This window comes from Cervus elaphus, chromosome 30 (genome assembly GCF_910594005.1).
Source record: "Cervus elaphus chromosome 30, mCerEla1.1, whole genome shotgun sequence".
Lineage (NCBI taxonomy): Eukaryota > Metazoa > Chordata > Mammalia > Artiodactyla > Cervidae > Cervus > Cervus elaphus.
This window is the reverse complement of record NC_057844.1, coordinates 69,625,546-69,641,670: the sequence shown is the minus strand read 5'-3', so window position 1 is coordinate 69,641,670 and position 16,125 is coordinate 69,625,546. Positions and strand designations below refer to the sequence as shown.

The following is a 16,125-nucleotide window of genomic DNA, read 5'->3' as shown; positions in this document are numbered from 1 at the left end:
AGTGAGAACACTCAGAGTCAGGGCAGGCCACATGCACAACAGAAAGAACAGGCCCCTTGTTTAAAAATAAAGTATCTCAGGATGGTGACACAGGACACTAACCAAGTATGGTTCAGTTTAACACGAGAGGTGCTCAGGGTAACACTCAAATCCGAGTTACCCAGGATGACGACTGATCTTAAGGTGACTTGCTAGAAGAGGCGACAACTGGGCTGACCCCGGGAAATGACGGTATCTCCCCTACATGGGCCTTCTACTCTATTTTTTAAACCAGAGGGTATTGAGGAGAACCACTGAGTCATCATTTTGACTTAAACATCAGTTATCAAGAGTCTCGCCCACAGTACACCCTCATCACCTACCTCTGGAGCTGTGATACATGCTGAGGGGGGACATGGAGACGTGTTGTCCTGACCTCCCTTCAAGGACTTGTTGTCCAGCTGCTGGAAGTGCTGCCAGTGGGCAACCTTAAACCACCAGCCCCTGTGGGGGCAGCCTGTGTGCAATGACCCATACGGGTGGAGGTATAAAGGCCTGATCATTGGATATATCGGGACAACTCTGAAGGGCCATCTTCACTCCAGACCCCCATGGAGTTAGCTCAGCTTGTCTGGCCAGTGATCCAGCTTGATCCTTCCCTCTGCCTTACCCTGTTTCTTCCCTCCTGATTCCACAGTGTTGACCCCAAGGGCAACCCTGATACACATCCCAGCACTAAACTTCATCTGAGTCTGCATCCCAGAGAACCAGCTGCAACATGTGTTAGAAGACATTCCAGTATTTGGGGAGGATTTTTATTGAAAACTACTGGTTACACATGTCCTTAAAACATTTTAAAACCCCCCAATAAAATACAAAATGGTACAAACAAGGACCTTTAGTGTGAACGTGCTTATCTTTGGTTTAAAATTCACAATCTTATGTTGTCTGACCAAATGAAATTAAGTTACATATTAATAACAAAAGACAACTATATGTTGAACCACATGAAAGTGCCATTTTACAGCTTATAAAAAGACTGAATGTTAGCAGTTCCACATGGTTCAATCTAAAAGAAATAATCCATTAGCATTTGAAATTTAGAGAACATTATACTTATGAATAACCCATGGGTAAAAGATATAGTTAATGAATTAAATTAGGAATTAGAAAATACATAATAATATGGCTATTGACGGTGGTGAGTACCAAAACTTGCAGGTTGCAGCTAAAGTGGATCTTAGGGGAAAAGTCAACTTTATATACTTATATTAGAAAAATGATGAAATTACTAATCTCTTTTCAATTTAAGAATTTAGAGGAAAACTCTCAAAGTTAAGGAAAAGTTGAAGGAAAGAAAGAATGATATGATGAACTAGGGAAAAAAGAAAGCATCAATCAAGCAAAAAGTTGATTCTTTGAAAACAGGAAAAAGTTATGCAAGATTATTCATAAAAAAAAAAAAAAGGTTAAAAGAAAATTAAAAAGCCAAAAGAACACAGTTAGAGATGATGCAGAGATTAAACATATAAAGTATTATGAATAAATTTGTGTCAATCAAGCTCAAAACTCACAGGAAACAGATTCCTCCTAGAAAAATGAAATTTATCAAAATGACTCTGCAGAAATAACACACCAAATAGGAAAAACATAATTACCAAAAGTTACCCAGACAATGTGGCTGCACAACACTGTGAATGTGATTAACACCACTGGATTGTGTGACTAGAAATGGTTATATGGCAAATTTTATGTTATATATACTTTACCACAATTTGTAATGTAAAAAAATTAAAATAAAATCCTCTATCTAGAAGACAGTCTAGCACACATCTGTCCTTCATTAGCAAATCCCCTAGAAGGGCTCCTATTTTGAGAAAGCATATTTTCTCTTCCTTCTCTTTTAGAACATATAATATTGTCCTTCTGTATTTAACCATATATCTATTTTTTCTCACTTAAACTATGGTATATTATATGTTTTTCCTATCAGTTTTCTCTGTAGTATTTTAACCAGAGGTCTTTTGGTAGAAAAATGGATCCTAGTCATGTTAAAGGAAGTGGTGACACAAAACAGCAACTTCACACAGTCTTCAAGTAAACAGAATCCCTGATATAATTGGAAAGTGACATGTAATTCTGGGAACAGCAAACAAACATCTATGACAACTTTGTCTCAAATCTTAGAAAATGAATTTAGCTCTGGAGTCTCTCAAGACACAAAACCTGGGAGACAGCTTTTATTGATGGCCTGCACCTCTGATTTGGATAAGAAGCAAGTAATATAACATTTAAATAAACATAATATATCATTTTTCAAGAGCTTGAAATCATTGAGTGAGGTTAGAGAACTAACATCTTATAATGTGTAAATATTTGTTGCTGGTGTAAAAAAAAGTAGAATATAGTTTATGCAGTGCAAAACCTATTGGAAAACAGCCTTTGGAATAGACACGAACTCATGGTAGAATCACAGTGTTGACTCAAAAATTGTGAAGGCTGAGGGCTGTTCACTGGAAACATTCATAACCACATGGTCATTGTGAATAATATCTGGCTATTTCCTTTTGAAGTACACCTGAGGGAGAAAAAGACAAAAACAACATGTTTAAAAGTTTTAAAGTCCTCCTCCTGAGACAACACATTTCTAGGTTTCCTTCTTCATTTGAAGCAATCATATCACTATTGGAGGCACAGTTTTAAAAAACCAGGGCTGTGTTTATTCTATGGAGAAAGTAGCCCCATTAAAACCCTCAGTGGGGCTGAATGTAATGCCAAATAACCTGTAGATCTACTAGATTTCTGGTCATTCTGATTCACAGATATGCCTTATCACTACAGTAAATTGATAAGCAAAATCATTTTACTCCCTGAAATACATTAAAAACAGGGTAACAAAGAAGATAGGAAATCTAACATCTGAACAGGATTTGTCATTTTCACACATAAAAGGAGCACAGCAGATCTGGATGTTAATGCTGCTACTGCTGCTGCTGCTAAGTCGCTTCAGTCGTGTCCGACTCTGTGCGACCCCATAGAGGGCAGCCCACCAGGCTCCTCTGTCCCTGGGATTCTCCAGGCAAGAACACTGGAGTGGGTTGCCATTTCCTTCTCCGATGCATGAAAGTGAAAAGTGAAAGGGAAGTCGCTCAGTTGTGTCTGACTCTTTGCGATCCCATGGACTGTAGCCCACCAGGCTCCTCCGTCCATGGGATTCTCCAGGAAAGAGTACTGGGGTGGGTTGCCATTGCCTCCTCCATTGGATGTTAATATCAGGTTGTCATCTTTATATTTTATAAACTCTGATTGACAGGCACTGAAACACTGGCATATACGTATGAAATATCTTGGTGTTTAATTTGTGCAGCAAAGCAGTTATATAGGGCCTAAAGAAATGTGACCTGTGGATAGTGACCGGGTCCCAAGAATGAAAAGAGAATCGAATGCTTTAACAATGACTTAACCAAGAGACTTCTCTAAAATGTAAGATGATACCCAATAATAGGACAGATCTCTGCCAGACTTTTGAGCTCTTGAATTTTACCAGATTCTAGCTGAACTGGAAGAGATACAGATTTTCTCAGTCTATAATCAGAACACAAAGGAAATAAAGTGCTGTCAAGTTCCACAATCATCAGTTTTTAGTAGCTGTGTTGTATCTCGGTTCCTTACAGATGCACATAACAAAATAAAATAATGTCAGGGCTTGTGAAGCCTTATCTCTGAATGTGTTTGGGCAAAAAAGGACTTCAAGTGTAACTCTTTTTCCTCAAAGAAGAGTGTGAAAAGTTTCATTTGAGTCTTTAAAACAGAAAATGTATCCTCTATCAGAGGCTGACTCATGTCAAACTGGGTTGCTTAGACATATGATTCCAGATCTCTTTTATAAAACCTGCCTACAAGTGCATTTGTGGATGCTGTAAACAAAGTTATCATGAGAGAGAATGAACTTCACACATGAAACAGAAAAGCACTAGGACACCTACCTTCATAGTAAGTACACTTTCTTATTCTCTTGTTGCTAACATAACCTGCTCTGCATATGAAATGTTATGTACTTAAATGTCACTTAAGGAGAAAAATTAACCCTCCAAACATTCTTGGGCTCACTGGCTGAAATCTGAGGCTATTTCCATTGTAATGGAAGCACTTTAAAAAAGCCTTTAGACTTTTGGACTCTGTGGGAGAAGGCGAGGGTGGGATGTTTCAAGAGAACAGCATGTATATTATCTATGGTGAAACAGACCACCGGCCCAGGTGGGATGCATGAGACAGGTGCTCGGGCCAGGTACACTGGGAGGACCCAGGGGAATCGGGTGTGTGTGTGGGGGGGGGGGGGGTGGGAGGGAGGATCGGGATGGGGAATACATGTAACTCCATGGCTGATTCATGTCAATGTATGACAAAACCCACTGCAGTGTTGCGAAGTAATTAGCCTCCAACTAATAAAAATAATTGAAAAAAAAAACAAAGCCTTTGGTGGGAGTAGGGGGGAGGTTAATTGCATATCATCACCCTCCTCCATTTTATTAAGCTAGATGTATTTTGTGATTATACATCTAAGTACTCTTTTGGTGAAACTAAAAACAGTTAAAGGAACAAAAGAAAATTCATTTCATTTTCTACTGTTAATATATTTCCAAATCATCTGGTTCTCTTCTCCATAATCCTTCTCAATACAATTTTTTTATAAAGAAATATTATTTTTAGCAACTTTTAACTGAAAAGGACTTTGTTTCATGGTCTGAAATACCTGAACTGAATACTGCAAAGGATATTCAACAGTTGGGGACCCCTGATTTAGAGTCTCTAAAGTGACCTAGAAGAATTATGGGTATATTTATTATTGGGAGGCAAGGTTTCTACCTACAGCCTTTTACAAAATGATCCCATTTTTATACCGTAAAATACTCTATATTCTCAAAGCCCTTAAGCATGAGCTCCCTCATCTGATCCCTGTGATAAGTGTGAAGAAGATAGCAGGGCTGTAATCCTGCCCTACACACAGGTGAGGACCTGAGGCTCAGAGACCCTGGGGGACACAAGACCACATGGATGCTAAGTGTCTCCTCCATCTATCCAACTGGATCAGGCTCCTAGAACTAGGATATGAGAATTTTATAACTTTTGGGCTGTATTAGGTGATTTCACGAATAGACAAAATGACACCTCTGTTACACAGTGGTTTAACACAAAGAAACTTCAAAAAAATCTCAACCTGATCTGCTTCATCACAGAACAGAATGGATGACAGGCATTTATTCTTGGAGCTGAACTGTGTCCCCTCTGAAAGGCTGTTGCTGAACCACGAAAGATGCCATGATTGTTGGCCTCCAAAGGAGAAGAATTCAATCTGGGGCCAGTGATGAGGCTTGATCACTCAGAGCTTTTGTGTAATAAAGTTTTATTAAAGTATAAACGAGATAGAGTAAGCTTCTGACATAGACATCAGAAGGAAACAGAAAGAGTGTCCCCTGATAGTCTTTAGGCAGATGTTACATAGCTAGTAGTAGTAGTAGTAGTCGCTCAGTCATATCTGACTCTTTGCAAACACATGGACTGTGGCCTACCAGGCTTCTTTGTCCATGGAATTCTCCAGGCAAGAATACTGGAGTGGATTGTCATTCCTTTCTCCAGAGGATCTTTCCGACCCAGGGATCTAACCCAGGTCTCCTGCATTGCGGGCAGATTCTTTACCCTCTGAGCTACAGGGAAGATCCACATAGCTACTGGCAGTATGCTAATTAGAGAAAGGAAATGTCTCAAAACTCAGAGACTGGCACCAGGCCCCTCACAAACAACTTGCATTTTGAGGTAACATTGGCACAAAGTGAGTTGTCCCTGGCCATAAATTGACATGAATCTTGAAGAAAGGCAGGTTTCTAAGCAAACATAGTCTCCTTGTCATAGCTTAAGAGAACATCTGCATGAGTAAAACATACTGGTTTCTTAAGTCAATTCTGAGTCTTAAGGGGAACCCACTTGAAGACAGAGTCTAGGGTGAATACATAGTTCATTAACATAGTTTAAGACAAACATTTCCATAAGAAAAATGCATTGGTTAGCTCAAGGTTTGAGAAAAGTTAAGTTCAGGTGGAACCAGGTATCTTCATGGCAACACAGAATTTTAAAAGAAACCTCCTTTTAAATTTGTATAGGTTCAGTTCAGCCACTCAGTCCTGTCCTACTCTTTGTGTCCCCGTGGACTGCAGCACGCCAGGCTTCCCTGTCCATCACCAAATCCCAGAGCTTACTCAAACTCATGTCCATTGACTCCCTAATGCCATCCAACCATCTCATCCTCTGCCATCCCCTTCTCCTCCTGCCTTCAATCATTCCCAGCATCAGGGCCTTTTCAAATGGGCCAGTTCTTTGCATCAGGAGGCCAACATATTGGCACTTCACCTTCAGCATCAGTCCTTCCAATGAATAATCAGGACTGATTTCCTTTAGGATTGACTGGTTGGATCTCCTTGCTGTCCAAGGGACTCTCAAGAGTCTTCTCCAACACCACAGTTAAAAAGCATCAATTCTTCAGCACTCAGCTTTCTTTATGGTCCAACTTTCATATCCATACATGACTACTGGGAAAACCATAGCTTTGACTAGATGGACCTTTGTTGTCAAAGCAATGTCTCTGCTTTTTAATATTTGTCTAGGTTGGTCATAACTTGCCTTCCAAGGAGCAAGTGTCTTTTAATTTCATGGCTGCAGTTAACATCTGCAGTGATTTTGGAGCCCCCAAAAATGAAGCCTGTCATTCTCTCCATTGTTTCCCCATCTATTTGCCATGAAGTGATGGGACCAGATGCCATGATCTTAGTTTTCTGAATGTTGAGCTTTAAGCTAACTTTTTAGCTGTCCTCTTTCACTTTCATCAAGAGACTCTTTAGTTCTTCTTCACTTTCTTCCATAAGGGTGGTGTCATATCTGAAGTTATTGATATTTCTCCCAGCAATCTTGATTCGAGCTTGTGCTTCATCCAGCCCAACGTTTCTCATCATGTACTCTGCATCTAAGTTAAATAAGCAGAGTGACAATATACAGCCTTGATGTACTCCTTTCCTGATTTGGAACCAGCCTGTTTTTCCATGTCCAGTTTTTACTGTTGCTTTCTGACCTGCATATTGATTTCTCAGGAGGCAGGTCAGGTGGTCTGGTATTCCCACCACTTGAAGGATTTTCCACAGTTTTTTGTGATCCACAGTGTCAAAGGCTTTGGCATAGTGAATAAAGCAGAAGTAGATGTTTTCCTAGAACTCTCTTGCTTTTTCAATGATCCAGCTGATGTTGGAATTTGATCTCTGGTTCCTCTGTCTTTTCTAAATGCAGCTGCTTAAACATCTGGGTGTTCCTGGTTCACATACTGTTGAAGCCTGGCTATGGATAATTTTGAGCACTACTTTGCTGGCGTGTGAGATGAGTGTAATTGTGCAGTAGTTCAAGCATTCTTTGCTATTGCCTTTCTTTGGGTTGGAATGAAAAGTGAACTTTACCAGTCCTGTGGCCACTGTTGAGTTTTCCAAATTTGCTGGCATATTGAGTGTAGCACTTTTACAGCATCATCTTTTAGGATTTGAATTAGCTCAACTGGAATTCCATCACCTCCACTAGCTTTGTTCATAGTGATGCTTCCTAAGGCCCACTTGACTTTGCAATCCAGGATATCTGGCTCTAGGTGAGTGATCACACCATCATGATTATCTGGGTCATGAAGATCTTTTTTGTACAGTTCTTCTGTGTATTCTTGCCACCTCTTCTTAATATCTTCTGCTTCTGTTAGGTCCATACCATTTCTGTCCCTTATTGTACCCATGTTTGCATGAAATGTTCCCTTGGTATTTCTAATTTTCTTGAAGAGATCTCTAGTCTTCCCCTTCTTTTGTTTTCCTCTATTTCTTTGCACTGATAGCTGAGGAAGACTTTCTCATCTCTCCTTGCTATTCTTTGGAACTCTGCTTTCAAATGGGTATATCTTTCCTTTTCTCCTTTGCCTTTAGCTTCTCTTCTTTTCTCAGCTATTTGTAACGCTTCCTCAGACAACCATTTTACCTTTTTGCATTTCTTTTCCTATGGATATAAATTTGTATAGAGAAGGGGAAAAATATAACACTAGTAGTTTGTTTCCTCCTGCATCTTAAGAGAGAGATAAAAAATGTCTGACACTTGCAGCCTACTCCCTCCATTTGGAGGCTCCTGGCCTTCTTGCCTGTTACCCTCTCACCTCCAATTTTACATGTTGAAGTCCTAAACTCCCCAGTACCACAGAATGTGACTGTATTTGGAGACAGCATCTTTAAAGAGGCAATAAAGTTAAAATGAAATCATACAGGTGGGTCCTAATCTAATAGACTGGAGTTCCCATAAGAAGAGATCAGGACACAGGCTCACACAGAGGGAAAAGCATGTGAGACACAGAGGGAAGATGGTGTCTACAAGACAAGGAGAGAGACCTCAGAGGAAACCAACCCTGCTGACACCTGACCTCAAGACTTCCAGCCTCCAGGGCTGTGAGGATGTAAGTTTCTGCTGTTTAAGTTGCCTACTCTTTGGTCTTTGTATGGCAGCCCTAGCAAACTACTACCCCTTTTAGCTTTATGTATCTAAAATATACTTTCTCTACCATTTCATGTATCATCCAAAAAGAGTCAATCAGATGGTGATCAGCTCACCTGAGCTAGGAGTTCAACAAAATGTGATGTGGAAGCACCTTCTCCCAGATGTTGGGTTTTCTTTTCAGATGAATGAATTCTGTTCTATCAGTGAAAACCTTGTGACTTAGGCTAACACTCCCTGTGTTATAGCGCTGAACAATGCATTGATATCTGATGCTTGCACATTCAAAAAACTGATAATCTGACAGTTTATCCTCCTAAGAGGATTCAGAGTATGCAGAAGTAATGTCAAGATTGGATGAGAATTAATAAATGTATTTATTTCTGTAGAGGTGACCTGAGCCAGTGGCAGGACTGAAATCCAAGAGTGAGGTTCTGCCACCCTGTGAACTTCGATGACTGGCCCTCCCTTGGCTACCACATGACAGGAGCAGTGTTCTCAGGCTCAACACAGAACACAGTGCCTAGGACAGCACCCAGCCTCCCTGAGCAATTCCTTCTCTGTGCTTCCTGGACCAGCTCTGTGACCTTGGGTGAGCTCTGGACACACTCTCCTCATCCATGACATGGGATAAAAATGGACCATCAGGAAAGTAAGTGAAATCATACATGTGAGAACTGTATAAAATAAATTATAAAGGACTACACAAATGTAACTTACCATTAATACTGTTAGAGTAGATGCAGGATTACTAGACCAGGAATCACAAGATTTCTAATTCTATGACCTATGTCTGCTTCAGGATGTATATTACACTTGATTTAAAATATTTACTGAGAGAACAAATTTATAATCCTGTGTCTGCAGCAGACTAGCTTAACACCAGTTATATACATAGGGCCACCTTCTGTCTCAAGCACCTTAGTTTCCTCACCTGTACAAAGAGAGGGTTGAATCCTAGTATCTTATTATCTGGACCAATCTAAAATTCTGTGTTATATTTCTCATTACTCAATGTCATGATAAAATAGTTTTAAAATGAAGACTTTGACATACAGGTGGGAAAACCTCTTTTTGATGTGAAATGACTAAGGTCAAAAGATCAAAAGGGTTTGGGAGATTCCTGGCTCTCGAGGTCTCAGGAGGGATGGTCTGACTGGGAGACACTCTAGTGGATAAAAGCACTCTGTGAATTTCAGGCATTAAAAAAATACAGAGTTCCTTGTTCAGCTTCTCAACACTTGCACACAATGTAAGTACTTATGAAAAGTTCAGAACACAGACTTTCTTTTCCTTAAACCTAAGCATGAACTCTAACTCTGCCAAGTCTTCAGCCAGCTCTGGGACCCAGGAAGTCTCCTACCTGATGAGCAGTGGAAGGTCCTGCTCTGCATTTCCTCATTTCTAGAGAGGACTGAGAGAATACAGTGATGAACTCATGCCACATTTTAGATAAATCTTTCATATAGAAGTATTTAAGACACTGGGATGTATTTTCTTTAAGACATTTTAAATATTACACAAATAATCTTATTCTATTTACAAGTGAAAATCTGGGAGAGGCAGAAAATTATGAAGAATGAAAAACACACCCATAATTTAACATCTAGAGATAAATTTTCAATGGGGAAGCCAAATCCCACCCTGAGCCATGCATGTTAAGGGGCAAGAACACCGGAGCTTCCTTCCCTCCCTCTATCTTCTCATCAACCCCAATCCCACTCCCACCTGGTTCCAGAAAGACTTACAGAGGGCTGCATGACAGTGGCTAAGTCTCTTAAACCAGTCCTTGGTCACCACTGCACCTCTGTTTGGAAGATGTCACGTGACCCGGATGTTCCTCACTGAGCCCCTTCCTCACACCACACTCAGTGCTTAGTGCCTCCCACACCTCGTCTCTGAGAAAGTGCTCTGTGACCTTCAGCACCACTCAGACTACAGTGGGAAGGTGTTGTGAGCTCTTGATTTGTCCTGATGACAACTTCGTCGTCTAGAAGGAAGAGGAAACATGGCGCGGGGGGGTGGAGGTGGCGGGGGGGGGGGGGGGGAGGCAAATGGACCTAATTCTAAACAACAAAGAATTAGGGAGAAAGGGAAATTAGGGAAAACTCTTAATTTCAGGTAAGAATTTTCTTTATAGATTACAAAACAGTAGAGACCTACACCTTTCTCTGGAAGATCTTCCTAGAATCAAAGCATTCCAAGATTTTTCCCCTTAAACTCTCAAATTTCCTAAATATTTCTCAACAGAACTTGTATCACAAATATACTGAGCACCAATCAGAATGAATGTAAAGGGTCTGCAAAATGAGAGGGTTCAGTGCTCCATGAGAGTCTAAACTCAAGAGTCCAAACATGTGGAAAATCGAATCCAAAATCTCTGTCTCAGGCACAGGTGTGTGCACACAGAAGGGTGCACACGTCCCGACCCCACCCCGAGCACTGCTGTAGATTCTTAGCAGACTTGCCTTCAACCTGCCACATGTTGTTAAGACTCAGTCATGAAGCTTCCACTCTGGTGGCTTCTAATTGAAAAGAGCACAGAGTGCTTGTTCCTAGACCCTTGGTGGAGATCCTGTGAATAGTGAACCCTGGAGGCAAACTCTAATTACAGCTTCCCGCAGCAGGCTCACCTATTTTACCCTTTTGGTGAGGACAGCAGCCTCCGCCTTGCCCAGTTGTTGCACCATCTTGTAAAATAGGCTGTTTCTATCTTGCAGCAAAAAATAAGGCAAACTACATTCTTTCCATGTCCCTGAATCCAAAACCTGTTAACAGCAGAAAAAGACCCATTAGCATACAATATCTCCCAGTAATATAACTCAGACAATATTTCAAAAAGAGGCAAGTCAGGGAGAATTTGGGTAGTAGGACTGGTGGTATTTAAATGGTTTGATTACCCTGTTTTACTAGGTAGACAAAGGCCTAGCCCAACCTTTCATCATTATATGGTTATATAAAAGGAAGAAAATGAAAATTTTAGAATATGATTACTGGAACTGAACAGTCTGTAGCATTTTATATTTTTCCCACGGCATTTGGGGTTGTTATCATTAGTTAGTGCTTTTAGCTCTCAGACTCTGACCTTTGAGGGCTATTTATGCAGATACACATAGTTGGGAAATGTCTTGATTCAAGAAACTCAGACTGCATTTATCTAAAAAGTAGGTTGACATCATACAAATCACATGGCAGTGTCCTGACAACAAATTGTCAAGTTGATTCGACAATCTGAGCAATATTTGGGGGGGAAAAAGTGAATGCTTCTGGAATTTATTTAGGGTCCTGGATTATGTCAGCCCCTACAGGAAGGACTAAGGCTGAAGCTGAAGCTCCATTACTTTGGCCACCTAATGGAAAGAGCTGATTCACTGCAAAAGACCCTGATGCTGGGAAAGATAGAAGGCAGGAGGAGAAGGGGACAACAGAGGATGAGATAGTTGGATGGCATCACCAATTGAATCAACATGAGTTTAAGCAAACTCCGGTAAGTAGTGAAGGACAGGGAAGTCTGGAGTGCTGCAGTCCATGGGGTTGCAAAGAGTAGGAAACTGAGAGACTGAGCGGCTGAACAACAACAAGAGGGGCAGAATCCCTTGTCCAAAGGTTAATATGCTTCTTGAAGTTGGCTGTGGCTGTAGTTTATTGTTATGAGAGTGGAAGGCTGGCAAAAAGAACTGCTATATAAGCAGCTTTTGCAGAACTGCTCTACACAGAAGGAATTTCTAGAAATACAGTTTCCTTTTTGGATAAGACTATAAAAACAAGTAAGAAATTGAGCTCCAAATTGAAGTGATCACAGCCTGCACAGCACATGGGACAGCCCAACCCGAACTGCCTAGGATCTGAATCTGTTTTCACAAATTATCTTTATTTGCTTCTTTTTCTTTCTTTCTCAAGCTGCCTGCCTTTCACCCCTTTTACTGCTCATTAACAAACCTGCAAATTGGAAATTGAAAGGGAGAGGAAGGGGCTCTTAACTCTGCTTTTCTATTTATGAGTGACCTTGGTTAATGGTTATAGAGGGGGAAAAAGTACCTGAAACAATTGACCCAAATAACAGAACTACCAGCACAGTTCTGATGTTAAGTGGAATTTAGTTATTCATTTAGGTCATATTTAGGGTAAATGTACCTAAAGAGAATATGTGGTATGGGCTTACGGTGGCTCAGTGGTGAAAGAATCTGCCTGCCAGTGCAGGAGTCCCAGGTTTGCTCCCTGGTCCGGGAAGACCCCACAGGCTGTGGAGCAAGAAAGCTCATGCACCGCAACTACCGAGCCCACGCGTCACAGCTCCTGAAGCCTGAGCGCCCCGCGCCTGCGCGGACGACAGACGCTCTGAGAGGAGAAGGCTGCGCGTCTGCCGCAACCAGAGGAAAGCCCACACAGCGACGGAGGCTCAGCACGGCCAGAAATAAACTGATAAAGATATTTTCTTAAAAAAGAAGAGAATATGCTGGAACTCTAAACAAGACACAAGTTATTTTTTCTACACATAGGTATTGCAGTTAACTTCATCCTTTGTATTTAATTGGAAACATTTTTTAAGTCTCACAAAGGGCATAATCCTATTAATCTTTTGTTTATACTGTGAATCATTGTTAAGAGCACCTTTCTCAAAAGAGTCCGAGAATAATTGAATGTCTCATCCACATAATGAATTTTCTATATGTCAATTGGGCATGTCAATTTAGATGCCCTGAATGCACAATTTTACTTAAGCATAGATAGAACATAACTGCTCCTCCTGATGTTGAAGAAGAAATACTGCAGCTTTAAAACACAGGTCTCCAAATATCTGTGTTCAATTAATCTATGAAAGCTTAGGTAAGAATATATATTGAAGAAAAGACAGTGTCTTTGCTAGAGAGTACTGGGAAAGTTGCATACCTGGAAATTAATGAAATTAGAATACTCCCTCATAACACACATAAAAATAAAATAGTTTAAAGACCTAAGATAAGACTGGGTACTATAAAACAAAAGGAAAACACAGGCAGAGAACACTTTGACATAAATCACAGCAATATTTTCTTTGATCAGTCTCCCAAAACAAAAGAAATAAAAGCAAAAATAAATTGGATCTAATTAAATTGAAGTTGGCAAGACTTCACATTAGGCGCTACAAGAGCTAAGATGGGACATAGACTGAAAAATAGCTGGAAACAGAATTTTACCAACTTAGCTTTCACATTTACTAGCTTGATCAAAGGTTCTAGATATTTCAGAACAAATAAACATAAAGCAAATCTAAATTCTCTTTATGTACGCAAATAGGTATAAATTTTTTTCATCCCTTATAAGAAAAATCTCATGTAATTTCCCACTATGTCCCCACCCTTTCTGTAACACAATAAGTTAAACTATAAACTAAATCACACCTTAAAATTGGTGTGATAATAATCCCTGAACCCCAGGATCTCTCCAGGAAATCCAAGCTTGAGTTACTTATCAAGCTCTAGTAGGTTAAGTAAAAATACATTATGTTGGACAAGTAAGTGAGTTACATAAGCTCAATGAAGATGTGTTTATCAAACCTGTTTATGTGCAGATATTCCTGGTAGCTGTCTAGACAGCTCCTTAATTTAAAAATTAAATGGACCCACTGCAAGATAACTTGACCCATTCATTGGCAAGATGCCATCAGTGAAAAAGAGGAATGCAAGGAGAGGTGGGTGAGTGCACAGAGGGGCGGGGGGCAGGAGAGGATGGAGTTAAAGGTTGATAAGAAATGATGACACTAGAGATAGAGCCCCACTTATCGGCAAGTAGAGTTGCAAGGGGAAGATCTATGTCATGTCTCTGTTTCTGGTTGCCAGGTGATGACACAGGGACAGCTGTCCAAACTTGCATAGTGGGTCCCTCATTGGTAAAATGGGTGCCCATGATCTTCTCACTGGGCAACGTGGCAAGTATTAACTCAAAATCCTTTCCTAGATGTTGAAATAATATGAGTCTCTCACCATGGTGATGATGAAGGCTGGGTTATGATCACCTCCATAGTCACTTTCCCAAATCTGCTCCCTTTGCACATAAGCACTCCCCTCTTAAAATATCTCATCTCCCCAACTGTGCTTTCTGCTTCCATATTAGTTGTTTTCCTTTGAAAACTTGAATGAAATCTTTTGGAGTTTTTGAAGGAGTTTCCACTTCTGAAATATTCTAATTGCAGCCATGTAGGCTTCTGAAAGAAAGGTTCCAGGAAGGTGAAAAACAGAATTTAAGTAAAACTCTAGTTAGGTACGAGCTGTTTTGTGCTTTCCAGGTGGGGATATTAGAACAGTTTCTGGTTTTGCTTTCTCTGGGAAAAATTCTACTAAGAAGAGGTTTGTGTTGAGGAAGAAACATTAAAAAAAAAAAAAAAAACATAAGACTGACTATAAACAAAAGAGGTGGAATCTGAGTTTCCTGTCCGTGGTTTTGGTTCTTCATCATTTGTTTCCAAAGAATTCTCTAGCTGCAGACAATGAAAATGTTGATCACGGACAACAATACTGTTAATGCAAGTGCAGACTGTCACATGCTTCTTTGTTCATGCTTCTAGGGAGAATTCAGGTGATATGAAGACTGCAGTGTGCAGGAACTGGAGGCAACAGCTGTGCTATTGGCTGCAGAGAAAGCAGGTCACAAGCACCCAGCTAATCCTAAAATCTGTAGGAAGAATCATCTAATGTAGAGACAGTAGTGAGTCTTAGGAGAAAAAGGATTTCTAATTTGTCTGTCTTGCTCCACTATTTTGGAGCAAATGAGGACGATTAACTTAGTTGCTGTTATGACTTTTATGCTTAATCATAACTTAGATGCTGTTATGACATCTTTAAGATACTTAACATTAAGAGAATTTCTTTGTAAAATAAAATTCTGAAATGGTTTAACTAACCAAAACTGGGTAAATCCCTTCAGAGAGCCAACACATACACAAAGCTATTCATTGGGTCACAGTTGTTTCCCAACAAGCCTTTTCTCTTGTTTACTTACACTAAGCAAAACCATATCCATCTAATCATTTGAAGATTTTTGAGTAAAAGTGACAATTTAAAAAATATATAATCTCTAAAGTGAAAGTGTTAGTTGCTCAGTCATGTCCAACTCTTTGCGACCCCATGGACTATAGCTTGCTAGGTTCCTCTGTCCATGGAATTCTCCAGGCAAGAATACTAGAGTGGGTAGCTCTTCCCTTCTGCAGGGGATCTTCCTGATCCAGGGATCAAACCTGGGTCTCCTGCATTGCAGGCAGATTCTTAACAGTCTGAGTTGCCAGGGAAGCCCATATTATGTCAAAGTTTCAGATTAATTATACTCTAAGAGGAAATTTTAGACAGCTATTAAAATCATGCTATAGAAAATTAATTAATGACATGGGGGATTTTAAGAATATATTGTTGCTATAAAAGTTCTGCTGATGAAATACTCTGTTTTGCATAAGACTAACTATTAAACTATTAATAGTTCTAATTTTACCCAAATAATATTATAGTACTATACAACTGTTACTTTCTGGTGGTGCATATTTTGTAATCTTCCCTTTATGAGATTTTTAAAATTTTTCCTGTTTTTACCTTGCACATTTATTGCCTTTTTGTAACAAAA

The 16,125-nt window shown here is 40.0% G+C and overlaps 1 protein-coding gene across 2 annotated transcripts in view; it reads right to left on the bottom strand.

Annotated features, from left to right (window-relative positions):
* Positions 1-778: 778 nt before the first annotated feature.
* Positions 779-16,125, bottom strand: part of LOC122687096 (ATP-binding cassette sub-family C member 4-like) — an 860,243-nt gene continuing 844,896 nt past the window's right edge. For both annotated transcript variants that reach the window (XM_043892534.1, XM_043892535.1), the window contains 2 exons: positions 11,169-11,303; positions 779-2,557 (listed from right to left, as the gene is read on the bottom strand). In XM_043892534.1, the coding sequence (XP_043748469.1) occupies positions 11,169-11,303 (135 nt within the window). In that variant the 3' untranslated portion in view covers positions 779-2,557. The remainder of the gene's footprint in view (positions 2,558-11,168; positions 11,304-16,125) is intronic.